A 13,496-nucleotide genomic window follows, 5' to 3' on the forward strand; every position below is an offset into this window, starting at 1 on the left:
TTCTTCTCTCGATTTAACTTCTCGATCTCGTTCCGTCCGGGAAACCGTAACACTAAAGCTGATGCGCTGTCCAGGGTTTACAGCACTGTGGACAGCGCATCCCAGCCCCAGGAGGCTGAACGCATTCTTCCTCCCTCTGTTCAGATCGCAGCCATTCAATGGGAGTTAGACGATCAGATTCGCCAAAGTAACGCTAATCAGCCCGATTCTGAGGACTGTCCTCAGGGTAAAACGTTCGTACCCATCCAGTTTCGAGACAGGCTCATCACCTGGGCTCATTCCGCTTTAACCTCTGGTCATCCTGGTGTCACACGCACGTTACAATTACTCTCTGCCCGTTACTGGTGGAATTCTATGCGTGCTGATGTTCACTCATTCGTTACCTCCTGCTCTGTTTGTGCGCAATGTAAAACGCCTAAAACCCTTCCAGCCGGTAAGCTACTACCTCTCCCTGTACCTGAGAGACCTTGGTCGCATATTGCTGTTGATTTTGTCACTGATCTGCCTGTATCTGAGGGTTATACTACAGTTCTCACTGTTGTTGATCGTTTCTCTAGAGGGGTTAAATTTATTCCATTCCCAGCTCTGCCTACTGCCTTCCAAACTGCTCAAGCTATTTATATGCATGTATTTAGACACTTTGGTATCCCCGAAGATATTTTGTCTGACCGTGGTCCTCAATTTACCTTTCGTGTGTGGAAGGCATTTTTTGAACATCTCGGTGTACATGTCAGTCTCACTTCTGGTTTCCACCCTACATGTAATGGTCAATGTGAGAGGGTTAATCAGGAACTCGGGAAATTCCTCCGCACATATTGCTTCAAACATCCCACTGATTGGTCACAATACCTCGTTTGGGCTGAAATTGCACAAAACTCCCTAGTTAATACTACCTCTGGCCTCACCCCCTTTCAGTGTGTTCTGGGTTTTCAGCCTCCTCTAGCTCCCTGGACAGCGGTGTCCACTGATGTGCCGGCTGTGGATGAATGGATGAAGCGCAGTGAGCAGGTGTGGGAAGACACGCATCGCAAAGTCTCTGAGGTACTGCGTGTGTACAAGGAGCGTGCTGACAAGCACCGTGGTGACAGCCCAGACTACCAACCAGGAGATCGGGTGTGGCTTTCTACCCGGGACTTTAGGTTTGAGGGTAGTTGTAGAAAACTCCTGCCTAAGTTTATTGGTCCTCTTAAGATTTTGTCACGTATTAATGAAGTTACTTACAAGGTGGAGTTACCCCCTCAGTATCGTATTAATAATTCTTTTCATGTATCTCTCCTCAAGCCTATGGTCCCGGGTCCGCTCGCTGACGCTGCACCGGCTGATGTTCCACCCGCGGCTGTGGAGGGGGAGGGGTCGTCCACGTATGCTGTCCGGGAGGTGCTGGATTCACGCAGACGTGGGGGTGTGCTCCAATACCTTATCGATTGGGAGGGGTATGGTCCGGAGGAGCGTTGTTGGGTGGCTGCCAAAGACGTGCTGGACCCTGCCTTGCTCGTGGAGTTTCATGCTCGTTTTCCTGGTAAGCCTGCTCCTAGGCCCCGTGGACGTCCCAAGCGTCCTCCGACCTCCTCTGCTCCAACTCGTCGGGTTTCTCGCTCTGGTGAGCCCCGTCTGTCTGGCACCTCCGCTCCGACTCCTGCACCTCCCGCCGGTACTCCCTGTCCGCCGGGTGGTCGTCGCCGGGGTCGGCCCCGTTCTGCCTCCGCTCCGGTTCCTCAGGGGGAGGGTACTGTCATGTCTGGTGCTGAAAGCACGTCTGTGTCTCCCACATCCAGCTCTATCTGCGATTCTCACAGTAACAACTACAATACCCAGAACGCACCACTCCATGACACAACACACACTCCCGATCACATGACACGTCACATGACGCCACCAGGAAGTCCCGAGTACTGATTACTCAGTGTATTTAAGGACCATGCTCACGCTCACACCTCGCCGAGTATCTGTTTGGTAAATCCTACAATACAAAGCGTTTCTCTTGCCCTTGCTATTCTCCGTGTATGATCTTGTTTTTGTTTTCTACCGACTTTGATTTTTGCCTGCTCCCTTGTGTTGGATTACCGTGTATGACCTGGACTGTTTATTGTACTCTGGATTTTTGCCTACCCTGTGATACTGCCTACCCGTGTATGAACTCTGGACTGTCCTCCGGTTATGGTATGGTTTCTCTACACTGTGCATTTTTGGTACTGACCCTGTTTCTGTTGACTACCCCTGTCTACTCTAATCAAATCAAATCAAATCAAATCAAATCAAATTTATTTGTATAGCGCTTTTTACAACAGGTGTTGGCACAAAGCAGCTTTACAGAAACATGATTACAGGACAAAGAATCAGGCAAAACATTAAACATAGAATATACATAATACAGAACCCCCAGTGAGCGCGGAGGCAAGGAAAAACTCCCTCAGAGCTGCAGGAGGAGGAAGAAACCTTGGGAGGACCAAGACTCACATTAAAGGGGGGACCATCCTACCACTGGTCAAACGGCTTTTAAATTAAAATTTAAAAAGTCTTTTATACATCCATATAGGTTTTATGTACTCAGGAGTGTAATAGCGCCACTAATGGCTTGGATGTAATCTGTAGTGGAGAGTAAGATGGTCGATGAGCAGCTGATCTGTGGTGGTGGTGGAGAAGAGCTGACTTCAGAAACTTCCATCCGTCTGGCTGGACAGGAGACGCGAGAGCCTGAGGGTCCAACATCGGTATCGGGTCAGACAGGTGGGCAGTCAGTAACTCGGAGGAAAGCAGAGAGATGGTATTAGTTTTTACTGGATTTATGCAAAACTGAGAATATTAAAACATTATCAGAGTGTGGCAAATGACTCCGGCAGAACTGAATAAAACAGCCTAACTAAAGGCAGAGAGCCAGAAGGTAACATAGACATGGAGGCACCCTGAAACACCAGCATCCACCCACTCCACCGTCCACAAACCTGAGTGACCGTGTGCAGTGGGAGAACAACAGCACCAGCATCTCAGTTTACCACAATTTCCTCTGTCCATGAACCCCTGAATCTGCAGCCTTATCTAAAGGGAAAAACATTAATTACCAAAAGCTAAACTAAACAAGTAAGTTTTCAGTCTAGACTTAAAGATTGAGACTGTGTCTGAGTCCCGAACATATTCGGGGAGATTATTCCAGAGTTGAGGCGCTTTATAAGAGAAAGCTCTTCCTCCTGCAGAGCTCCTCTGAATTTTAGGAACTACTAATAAACCAGCACCCTGAGATCTGAGTAATCGCGGTGGTTCATAACAGGAGATGAGGTCTTGTAAATACTCAGGAGCGAGTCCGTGTAGGGCTTTATACGTTAACAGGAGAATTTTATAGTCTATGCGGAATTTGACTGGAAGCCAGTGCAGTGCTGATAGTACTGGACTAATATGGTCAAATTTTCTAGTTTTAGTAAGGACCCTGGCTGCAGCATTTTGAACTAGCTGAAGTTTATTTAAGTTACTGCCGGAACATCCAGACAGTAGCGCATTACAATAATCTAGCCTTGAGGTAATGAAGGCATGTACTAATTTTTCTGCGTCATGCAGTGATAGGGCATTTCTTAGCTTGGCAATATTACGGAGGTGTAGAAAAGCTGTTCTAGTAACATTAGATATGTGTTTATCGAATGCTAGATCTGAATCTATGATAACTCCAAGGTTTTTAGCTGCTGAACCAGGGGTGGCTGAGAAGTCAGCCAGATTTAGCATTAAGTCTGATAATTTATTTCTAGCAGCTTTGGGGCCTAATAGGAGAACTTCTGTTTTATCACTATTTAATAGGAGGAAGTTGTGCGACATCCATGATTTTACATCTTCTACACAATCCTCGATTTTCTTTAATCTCACTCTGTCATCAGGTTTGGCTGATATGAAGAGCTGCGTGTCATCCGCATAACAATGAAAATTCACATTGTGTTTTCTAATAACTTTGCCCAGTGGGAGCATATATAATGTAAATAATAACGGTCCTAATATAGAGCCTTGTGGAATTCCATATCTTACCTTGGTATAACTGGAAGACATATCATTTATCCTCACAAACTGATAGCGATCGGTTAAGTACGATTTAAACCATGCTAAGGCAGTTCCGGTTACACCGACCATGTTCTCTAGTCTTTCTAAAAGGATAGTATGATCTATTGTATCAAAGGCTGCGCTCAGATCGAGAAGTACGAGTAAGGAAACACAGCCTTGGTCGGCGGCTATAAGTAGATTGTTTGTTATTCTAACTAAAGCTGTCTCAGTGCTATGATAAGGCCTAAATCCAGATTGAAATTTTTCATAGATCTGGTTTCTTTGCAGGTAAGAGCAAAGTTGTTGGGCTACAGCTTTTTCTAAAATCTTAGAAATAAAGGGTAAGTTTGAAATAGGTCTATAGTTAGACAGTACACTAGGATCAAGATTTGGTTTCTTGATCAGAGGTTTAATTACAGCAGTTTTAAAGGCTTTGGGTACATGGCCCAGGGCGAGCGATGAGTTTACTATCATTAACAGAGGTTTAATTATATCTGGCAGTACCTGTTTTAATAATTTTGTGGGAACAGCATCAAGTGTGCAGGTTGTGCTGTTTGAAGAGGAGATAATTTTCTCTAGTTCTAGCTGTGGAAGTGGGTTAAAGACTTCCAACCTAACTTCAGTAACAGGGTTTTGTTCTAGATCAGCCAGACCAGATGACAGAGAGGATGTAATATTTATCTGTTTAATTTTATCCCGAATGTTTTCAATTTTACTATTGAAGAAGTCCATAAAATCGTTGCTGGTGTAAATGGCTGGAATCTGAGGTTCAGTACCTGCCTGGTTTTTAGTTAATTTGGAAATAACACTAAAGAGAACTCTAGGATTATTTTTATTTATCTCGATCTGTGAGGCCAGATACGCTGAGCGGGCTTTATTAAGTTCTTTTCTATATTTAACAAGACTGTCTTTCCACGCAGAGTGAAACACTTCCAGTTTAGTTGATCGATATTTACGCTCTAAATTTCGTACTAACTGCTTTAAGGTACGAGTTTGATCATTGTACCACGGTGCGAGCTTTTTCTGTCTCTCTATTTTGTGTTTAAGGGGTGCTACAACATCTAAGGTAGAGCGAAAGGTATTTTCTAAACCTTCGGTTAGTTTGTCTAGTTCTACTGGGTCTACAGGAGAATATATTAGAGTTGATAAGTCTGGAAGCTTACCTGTAAATTGTTGGGCTGTAAAAGGCGTAATTGAACGTTTTACAGAGTAGCTAGGGGATGTACGTATATTATGACTAAGATGTAATTTAAATGAAATAAGGTAATGATCTGAAATTGCGGAGGTTTGAGAACGAATATTCGGGTTATCTATGCTCACACCCAGGGTCAAAACTAAATCCAGAGTATGATTACAGTAATGAGTAGGTCCTGTTATATTTTGAATAATACCAACTGAGTCTAAAATCGATGTGAATGCCTTTTTTAATGGATCATCCAATTTTTCGAAATGAATGTTGAAGTCTCCAACTATAATCACTTTATCATTACTTACTGCTAAGTCTGTGACAAGATCACTAAATTCTTTTAAAAATTCTAAATAGGGCCCTGGTGGTCTGTAGATGTTAATTAAAGAAAATGCATTCTTTTTTGTAACTGGATTAATTATACTGGTGTAAAGAAGCTCAAAAGAAGTAAAATTTTCATAGTGTTTCTGATTGCTAACTAAGGTACTTTGGAAAAATATGCAGACCCCACCTCCTCTACCGGACAGTCTCGGATTGTGTATATAATTATAGCCTGCAGGGGTGGCTTCATTTAATGCTACATATTCATTTGGCCTAATCCAGGTTTCTGTCAGACACAGAACATCGAATTTCTGATCAGTTATCATTTCATTCACTAGAACTGCTTTTGAATTCAGAGATCTAATATTAAGTAAACCAATCTTTAGGCTTGAAATGTTAGTACTACAGTCTGGATATGATTGTTTAATATAAGTTAAGTTATTTAGATTTACTGTTTTAGTTTTTTGATGTTTTTGTTTGACTCGGGGGACAGACACAGTCTGAATACATTGGTATCTAGGTAACGTCTCTTTGCAGCTCGCAGACGGTCGGTTAAGCCTCTCTGTCTGCGGCCTGGTCCCGGCTCTGGATTGTCAGCAGCTTCTAATACTACTCTGCGGACTAGCTAAAAGACTATGAGCTATGCTGCATGAAAGTAAGGCAGCACCCTCCCGCGTGGGGTGGACACCATCCCTACCTAAAAGACCAGGCTTGCCCTCAAAGTGTAGCCAGTTATCTATAAAGCCCACATGATTTTCTGCACACCACTTGGACATCCAGCGGTTCAGCGAAGAAAGCCTGCTGTAAGCTTCATCACCACGCCTCATTGGGATGGGGCCAGAGCAGATTACCTCCTCGGACAGCGTCTCTATAACTTTAATAAAAGTTATTTTATTGTATCTGCACCAGTCTCATTCCTGTCTGGCCCTGACAGTCTTAAGCTGGGGTTAAATTTGAGGATAATTTACTCTTACAGAGGTAAATTAGCTTAAAAACATTTATTGGTTAGAAGAATTGGCTGTTTAAAAAATATTTTAGTCACAGAAAACAGTTCATAAATGCATATCTCCATAGAAACTTTGGTTACATTCAGTAGCTAGCTACCTAACGCTAAGAGGCTAGCTAATTTAGTCGGTTTCTAACTTTTGACTTAAATATCAGCATTTAAATAGACTTTTTAAATTGTTTAATCTCATTAATTTAGCCATAAATTAAAAGTGTTTTTCTCGGTTTATTGAACAGTTCAAGAGAAATGGAGCTAATTCACTGCTAACTCTGTTAGCTGCTAACAGGCTAATGTGACAGGAATCTGACAGGAGAGCGTCTCGCGTCGAATCACAGTGTGTATAGAGAACTCTGCAGTGGTGTGTGTGTTAGGGCTGCTAGTAAATCTCAACGAATTAAAATCTATTAAAAAGTTACTTTATTTCATCAATTCAGTTGAAAAAATTTAAAACTCATATGATATAGGTGTATTACACACAGAGTGATCTATTTTATACATTTATTTATTTTATTGTTGATGATTTAAAAGAAATTCAGTGTCTCAGAAACATAAAATATTCTGTAAGATCAATTGGTACTTTTGGCACTGTGGGCAGTGTGCCAAGTCCTGCTGGAAAATGAAATCTGCATCTCCATAAAAGTTGTCAGCAGAGGGAAGCATGGAGTGCTCTGACTTCAAGGGAGCAGAGTCTGGAGGAAGAGTGGAGAGGCACATAGTCCAAGCTGCTTGAGGTCTAGTGTGAAGGTTCCATCAAACTCCAATCAGTGATGGTTTGGAGAGGACTTGGATTGTTTTTAAGTTGATGTTTCAAATCACGTGCTCAAATTTTACACTGAAAAAATGCGTAAGTGTGTGAGAGGACTTTGGATTAGGCAGAGGAGGATTAATCTAGAATTGTGTTTCAGGTGCAGTTAAAGTCCAAATGCTTAATAGTTTGCATTTTATTGTTCGGCACTTCGCTAAAAAATATTGGCCTCTGATTTTTTGGCTCCTTAAACTAGGTTTTGTCTGGAGACTTGAAAACAGAAAAAATGATTTTAAACTCAAATATACAAAAGAATACATACACACAATGTACAGTAATAATGTTAATACTCTGAAATATATTACATATTAAAATACACCAATTGTAGATGAATGAGGCAGTTTGAACAAGTCCGTCTTTAGACCAGATTAGAAAGTATTTATACAGCTTGTGTTTCTTACAGTCTCTGAATCAGACAGGTTTACTCAATCTCACACAGACGCACTGATGATCCATAACCATAAATCCCAATCCCTGCATAGAGGGGCTGAGTGAAGGTGGTGTAGAATGTGTGTAAGTGTGTGAGAGTGTGTGAGTGTGTATCAGTGGAGACTCTGTAGAAGGACAGAGTGCCGGCGGGACAGTCCACATACACTCCTACTCTCCTACAGCCGGAGGGACGAGTGGGGAGATCTGTGATATTATTATTGTTATGAACAGAGTATCTTTTATCAGAGCAGCTCAGTCTCCAGGAGTTTATATTCCGTCCAAACCAACAGTCTGAACCTCCTTTCCTGCTGATTGTTTTATAACTCAGAGCTACATCAGCTCCTCTCCCGCTCCACTCAGCCTCCCAGTAACAGCGTCCAGTAACTCCCTCTCTACTCAGAACCTGCTGATACCCATCAAATCTCTCTGGATGATCAGGATACGACTGCAGCTCCTCTCCACACTCCACCCTCCTGTTCTCCTCACTCAGAGAGAGACGAGGGTTTACTGTGTTTGGATCCAGTGTGAAATCACAGAACCCTGAACACAAGAACACACATTATACACACTGCACTGATACAGAGAGAGAGAGTGTAGTATTTGTATGTAGTGTGAGTGAGTGAGCGTGTGTGGGTTTGTGTGTGTGTACAGTGAGTGAGTGTGTGTGTGTCTGTGTGTGTAATGTTTTTAAGTAGCTTGTGTGAAAACGAGAGTGTGTCTTTGTGTGTAGTATTTTTTATGTAGTGTTTGTGTGTAGTGTGTTCTTACGTAGTGTCTGTGTGTGTGTAGTGTTTGTATGTAGTGTGTGTGTGTTTATGTACGTGAGTGAGTGCGTGCTTGGGTGAAAGGTGTGTGTGTGTGTGTGTGTGTGAGAGAGAGAGAAAGAGAACTTACATTTTTTAAATCCAGGTTTGATTCTGATCTTCCCTCCATGTTCCACTCTAAACACACACACACACACACGCACACACACACACACACAGCAGCACAGTAAGATTTTCATAAACTAAAATGTAAAGTTTGTCTCTATTAGTGTTTATATTCCTTTTTCTCTCTCTTGCTCCCTCTCTTTAATCTGACTGACTGATGTGTGGAAGTGTCCAAAAGTAAGTTAAAGAACCCATGCAGTGTGTTCTCAGTAACAGTAAATAAAAGTGAACTCTATATTCTACTAAAGAATTGTGTTAAAGAACCCATGCAGTGTGTTCTCAGTAACAGTAAATAAAAGTGAACTCTATATTCTACTAAAGAATTGTGTTAAAGAACCCATGCAGTGTGTTCTCAGTAACGAATTACATTTACTCACGTTACTGTAATTGAGTAGATTTTATGAGTAATTTGTAATTTTTAAAGTAGTTTTTAAAATAGGTAATTTTACTTTTACTCAAGTACATTTTGACACAAGTATTTACTTCATTAAATTTGAAAACTCCCCGTTACTGAGTAAAAAATAAAATGCTGGGAAAAAACTGTCTGAACTATAAAAAAAAAAAAAACGGCGAATGGATAAAATAGCCTTGTTTCTCATATTTCATTCCGGCAACATAAAACAAACAAACAGATAAATCGCGCCATCCGGTAAGCTTGTGGTTGGCTAACAAGTATAAACATATACTATTCAGACCCTCTATTGGTTTGTATTTGATGCATGACCTGCACCTCACGTCAAACTCCAGAAGTGCGCCAGTGAGAAAGTTGGCAGGAAGACCACAGTTATGCGTCTCCAGCAGCAGCGAGGGGCTTCGGAATGGTTGGATGCAAAAACAATTGTTTTCGGATGCGATGCAGCTCAGAAGCACGAGCTAATGGCGTTCAAATATTCACCATCTAATTTGAAAAAGCATATTAAGTAAACTAATTGTCTCCTACAGTTATATGTTAATTAGATACTGTAGTAACCTAGTAATGCACTAAGGGTGTATTTGTAATGTTTGCCATGGTTTGGTACACATCAAGACATGCCGAGGTTTGCTTGCTAGTTCTAGCTTATGGATTCAGGCCAGGTTGTAAGTTCGTTTGGAGAGCATGTTGTAGAGGTGGGTAATTTAGGTTCAAAAAGTAAAAAATCCATCCCAGGATTTCGATCCCCTTGCCTGGCTGGCTCTGGAGCTAACTTAGTTTAACCTAATCCCTGGGATGGATTTTTTTATTTCTGGACCTGGATTACCCACCCTTAGCTACGGGTGAGTTTGGCTCATCCTTAACGAACCATTCTAGGTTCCGAACTGACTAAGAGAGCGTTGAGAGTAGGTAATACTGGCATCAAAGCAAAAGCTTCTACTTTATCGTCTTAACGCACCCTGGCCCACCCGCGGGCCAGAAAAATATCATAATTAATATCTGGCTGTGTTAATGAATAATTATAGGCTCAATACATACTCACAATATATTGAAGCTTAGCATCTCTGGCTTTCAGTTGTCTAGCCTATTTAGCTGTATTTCCTTTTAAAAAATAAACATTTAAGGCAAAATATGCCTATTTATTAAAATATTACTTATAATTTGCATATTTGCTTTTTACGTACGTCCATATTTAATCCAATGCGGACATCATTCCAACAGTTTTACAGCAGAGGTCAAAAGTTACAAACACCCTGCCTCAACCAGCGCTTACCGCTCCCTGCGGCTTCAAAATCGCTCCAAATCAGTAAATCCATTCGCCTGTAATCCTCATTTTTGTCAAAGCAGTTCTGTAACCCGACACTGTCACTAAGCAGATATAAAGAATAGTAATGCAATCAGTAGTTTTTGTTCTAATAAAGTTTCCACTCCTTTGGAGAAAGAAAGGAATATTCCAGGAGCAGATCACTATAATATTTAACCAGTAAAAGAGAGCAGTTTCTAATTTTACGGTGAATGTAAACATTTAAAAAACTGTAAAAACACATATATAAACACACGTATGAATATTTCATTTTAAAATCAAAAAGGAGAATCTGAAAAGCACCTGTATTTTTTTCTTGTTTTTACCATATTTTCAATATTATATGTTCAATTGTATATTTTTAAGTTTTTTCAGTTAATTTTGTAATATGAATTGATAAAATTAAAGTTCTCTGAATAATTTGATATTAGTGTAAAAGGCTTTAAAATTTGGGTATGTATTTTCAGGCGGAAATTAGGCTTGGAGCCAAAAAGTTATAAAAAAAGGTTTTGTTGACTATTTTTATGTTTTGTTTACTGCATAACTCTGTAAATTCATATGTCATTGATTTGATAGCTTTAATATTAATCTGCAACAAATGTAGAAAAAAAAGAGAGAATTGAATGTGTCCAAACTTTTGACTGGTACTTTATATTATTGCTATTTGCAATATTTGTAAGTTGATTGTGCACAGTTACAGTCTACAGCTGGTTGGTAAAACATTTAGTAAGGACAGGTATGATGCTGTCTGTGTGAGGAGTTCAATCAATCCAGGTGATGCAGGACCAGGGCCTACATGTAGAAAAATCCCGCAAATTAATAATTAAAAAATAAAAGGAAAACAACTACCCAATCAGTAAGATTAATAATAATAATAATAATAATCATAATAATAGTAATAATACATTTTCATACATATTCATTTATTTAATTAAATTAAATGTAAAAAGGAAGCAGTTTTAGGTTAATAGCCAATGCAAGCAACAACAAAAAAACCCTAAAGATATTACTGATAAATAGGGGTGTAACGAGACGAGACGAGACACAATACTGGGTTCACGAGAACGAGACGAGATGAGATTTAAAAATAAATTTTCAAAATGAAAAATGAATACTAGAGTTTTATTTGATAATCATATAACTTAACAGACTGGTTTCTCTCACACATTGACTGAAAATAAGAATAAGAATTAAAATAAAAAGAAAACTTCTCTAGGTCTTATATAGTGCAAACAATAAGTGCAAACCACAACCAGTCATATTAAGCCTATGGTTTGTTTGTTTTTTCTCCTAAATCTCTTGTAATTTAACTCTGCATAACCATAACCAGTCATATTAAGACTATGGTTTGTGTTTTTTTCTGCTAAATCTCTTGTAATTTAACTCTGCATAACCATAACCAGTCATATTAAGACTATGGTTTGTGTTTTTTTTTTCCTAAATCTCTTGTAATTTAACTATGCATAACCATAACCAGTCATATTAAGTCTATGCTTGAAGTGCAAACAGAGACAGAACATTTTTTTAAATACAGTACAGAGCTAAGGGATTAGTACAACTGCCTAACGGGTTCGATCCCGCGTGAGAAGCGCTGTGTTTATTTATTTATTTTTTCCTTACCTTTTTTCCTTTCCTTATTTATTTTTTCGCGTCTGCACAGATCTGATTGACTGAAGAGAGCGTTTGGTGATCTTACACCGCACGTGATTGGTCTGTGAATTTACTGCACCGCAAAGCGTGTATACAATTAAATCCTTCTCAGTAGGTTTGAGTCCGAACCGCCCATTAGTGACCTCTGCTCTATGCAAATGCCTGAATTTTCCTCTTATGCTCACTGCTCAACCACCACACTCACTGCTACTGTGTTGCCAGATCCCACTTAAAAAGTCCACACTAAACTGTTTTTTTTTTCTCCCGCGAGACAGGTTTAAGCTTGACGAGAATATCGTCACGTTTTAATCTCGCGAGATCTCGTGCCACGAGATCTCGTTACACCCCTACTGATAAATATAAAATAGTGGTGTCAATCAATTAAAAAATTTAATCTGATTAATCACTACAAAATTCTGTGATTAACTGTGATTAATCGCATTTGTTTTGCTTCAGACATAAATTATTATAGTTAATATTTAAATGTAAATAAAATAATTAATGTAAGAAATGTAAAATGCAATTATATGTATATTAGTGGTGTCAATTAAAATACTACTATACACTTGTATGTTTGAGGGGAGATAAAATCAACATAGGGTTCTGGAATAAAGAATGCATGATAAATTCTCTAACCGGGTCTGAGCTGAAAGTCTGAACCGGAGTGTTACTGCTGGACACCATAAGAGCGCCGCCATTTAATAATTCAGCCAGAAAACTAATCAGTGCATTGGGCGGAGCAGATTACAGCAGAAGTAGGAGTCAAACTTGGTGCCTTAATTAACTTGCGTTAAAAAATTACAAATTAACAGGGCGCGTTAACGCTTAAACGTTGACAGCCCTGATATAAAAGCAAAGGATGGACCGACAGAGACAAACACACCCAATAACAATATCGGCACAAGCGCAGCACTAACGAATGGAATATTTTTATTCCATTTCTGATCATATGAGGGGAGAGCTTCACTGGGGCACAGGCATGTGTTTCTACTGTGGTAAGAAATGGGACTATATTGCTGTTATAATAAATAATAATAATAATAATAAAGTACGTATCCCAAATGTGTACTGCACAACTAAATGCCTGCACTGGTGAGGAATGAGTGTGCCAGTTCAAGTGGATTCATTCCAGAAGATTTCAGACTCCCAATTAAAAATTTAACTAAAATACTTATTAACTTTTAATAGCACAATCAATTACCGTAGTAGGAAATCTCTCTTTAAATAAGTTACATTTTCAGTCTTATAGGAGGACCAAGTCTAATGTCTAACAGAGCAAATAAAAAAATATTTCAATAACTTTGACAGAACCCAAGATTTCCATGGTTTGTCTAGTAAACTTTATTTCAGTTATTAATATATATCCATTCCTGCATTGCAGACTTGCAAGACCTTCTAAAACAAATTGAGACATTAAAGCATCTAAAACTTAGTAATG

General features: G+C 39.7%; 1 protein-coding gene across 4 annotated transcripts in view; it reads right to left on the reverse strand.

Annotated features, from left to right (window-relative positions):
• Window positions 1-13,496, reverse strand: part of LOC111188569 (NLR family CARD domain-containing protein 3-like) — a 223,288-nt gene that overhangs the window by 83,787 nt on the left and 126,005 nt on the right. For 2 of the 4 annotated variants that reach the window (XM_049468134.1, XM_049468142.1), the window contains one exon: window positions 8,659-8,705. The exons of the other annotated variants lie outside the window; for them this stretch is intronic. In XM_049468134.1, coding sequence (XP_049324091.1) covers window positions 8,659-8,705 — 47 coding nt within the window. The remainder of the gene's footprint in view (window positions 1-8,658; window positions 8,706-13,496) is intronic. 4 annotated transcript variants of the gene reach the window in all.

The sequence above is a fragment of the Astyanax mexicanus genome, chromosome 1 (genome assembly GCF_023375975.1).
Source record: "Astyanax mexicanus isolate ESR-SI-001 chromosome 1, AstMex3_surface, whole genome shotgun sequence".
Lineage (NCBI taxonomy): Eukaryota > Metazoa > Chordata > Actinopteri > Characiformes > Acestrorhamphidae > Astyanax > Astyanax mexicanus.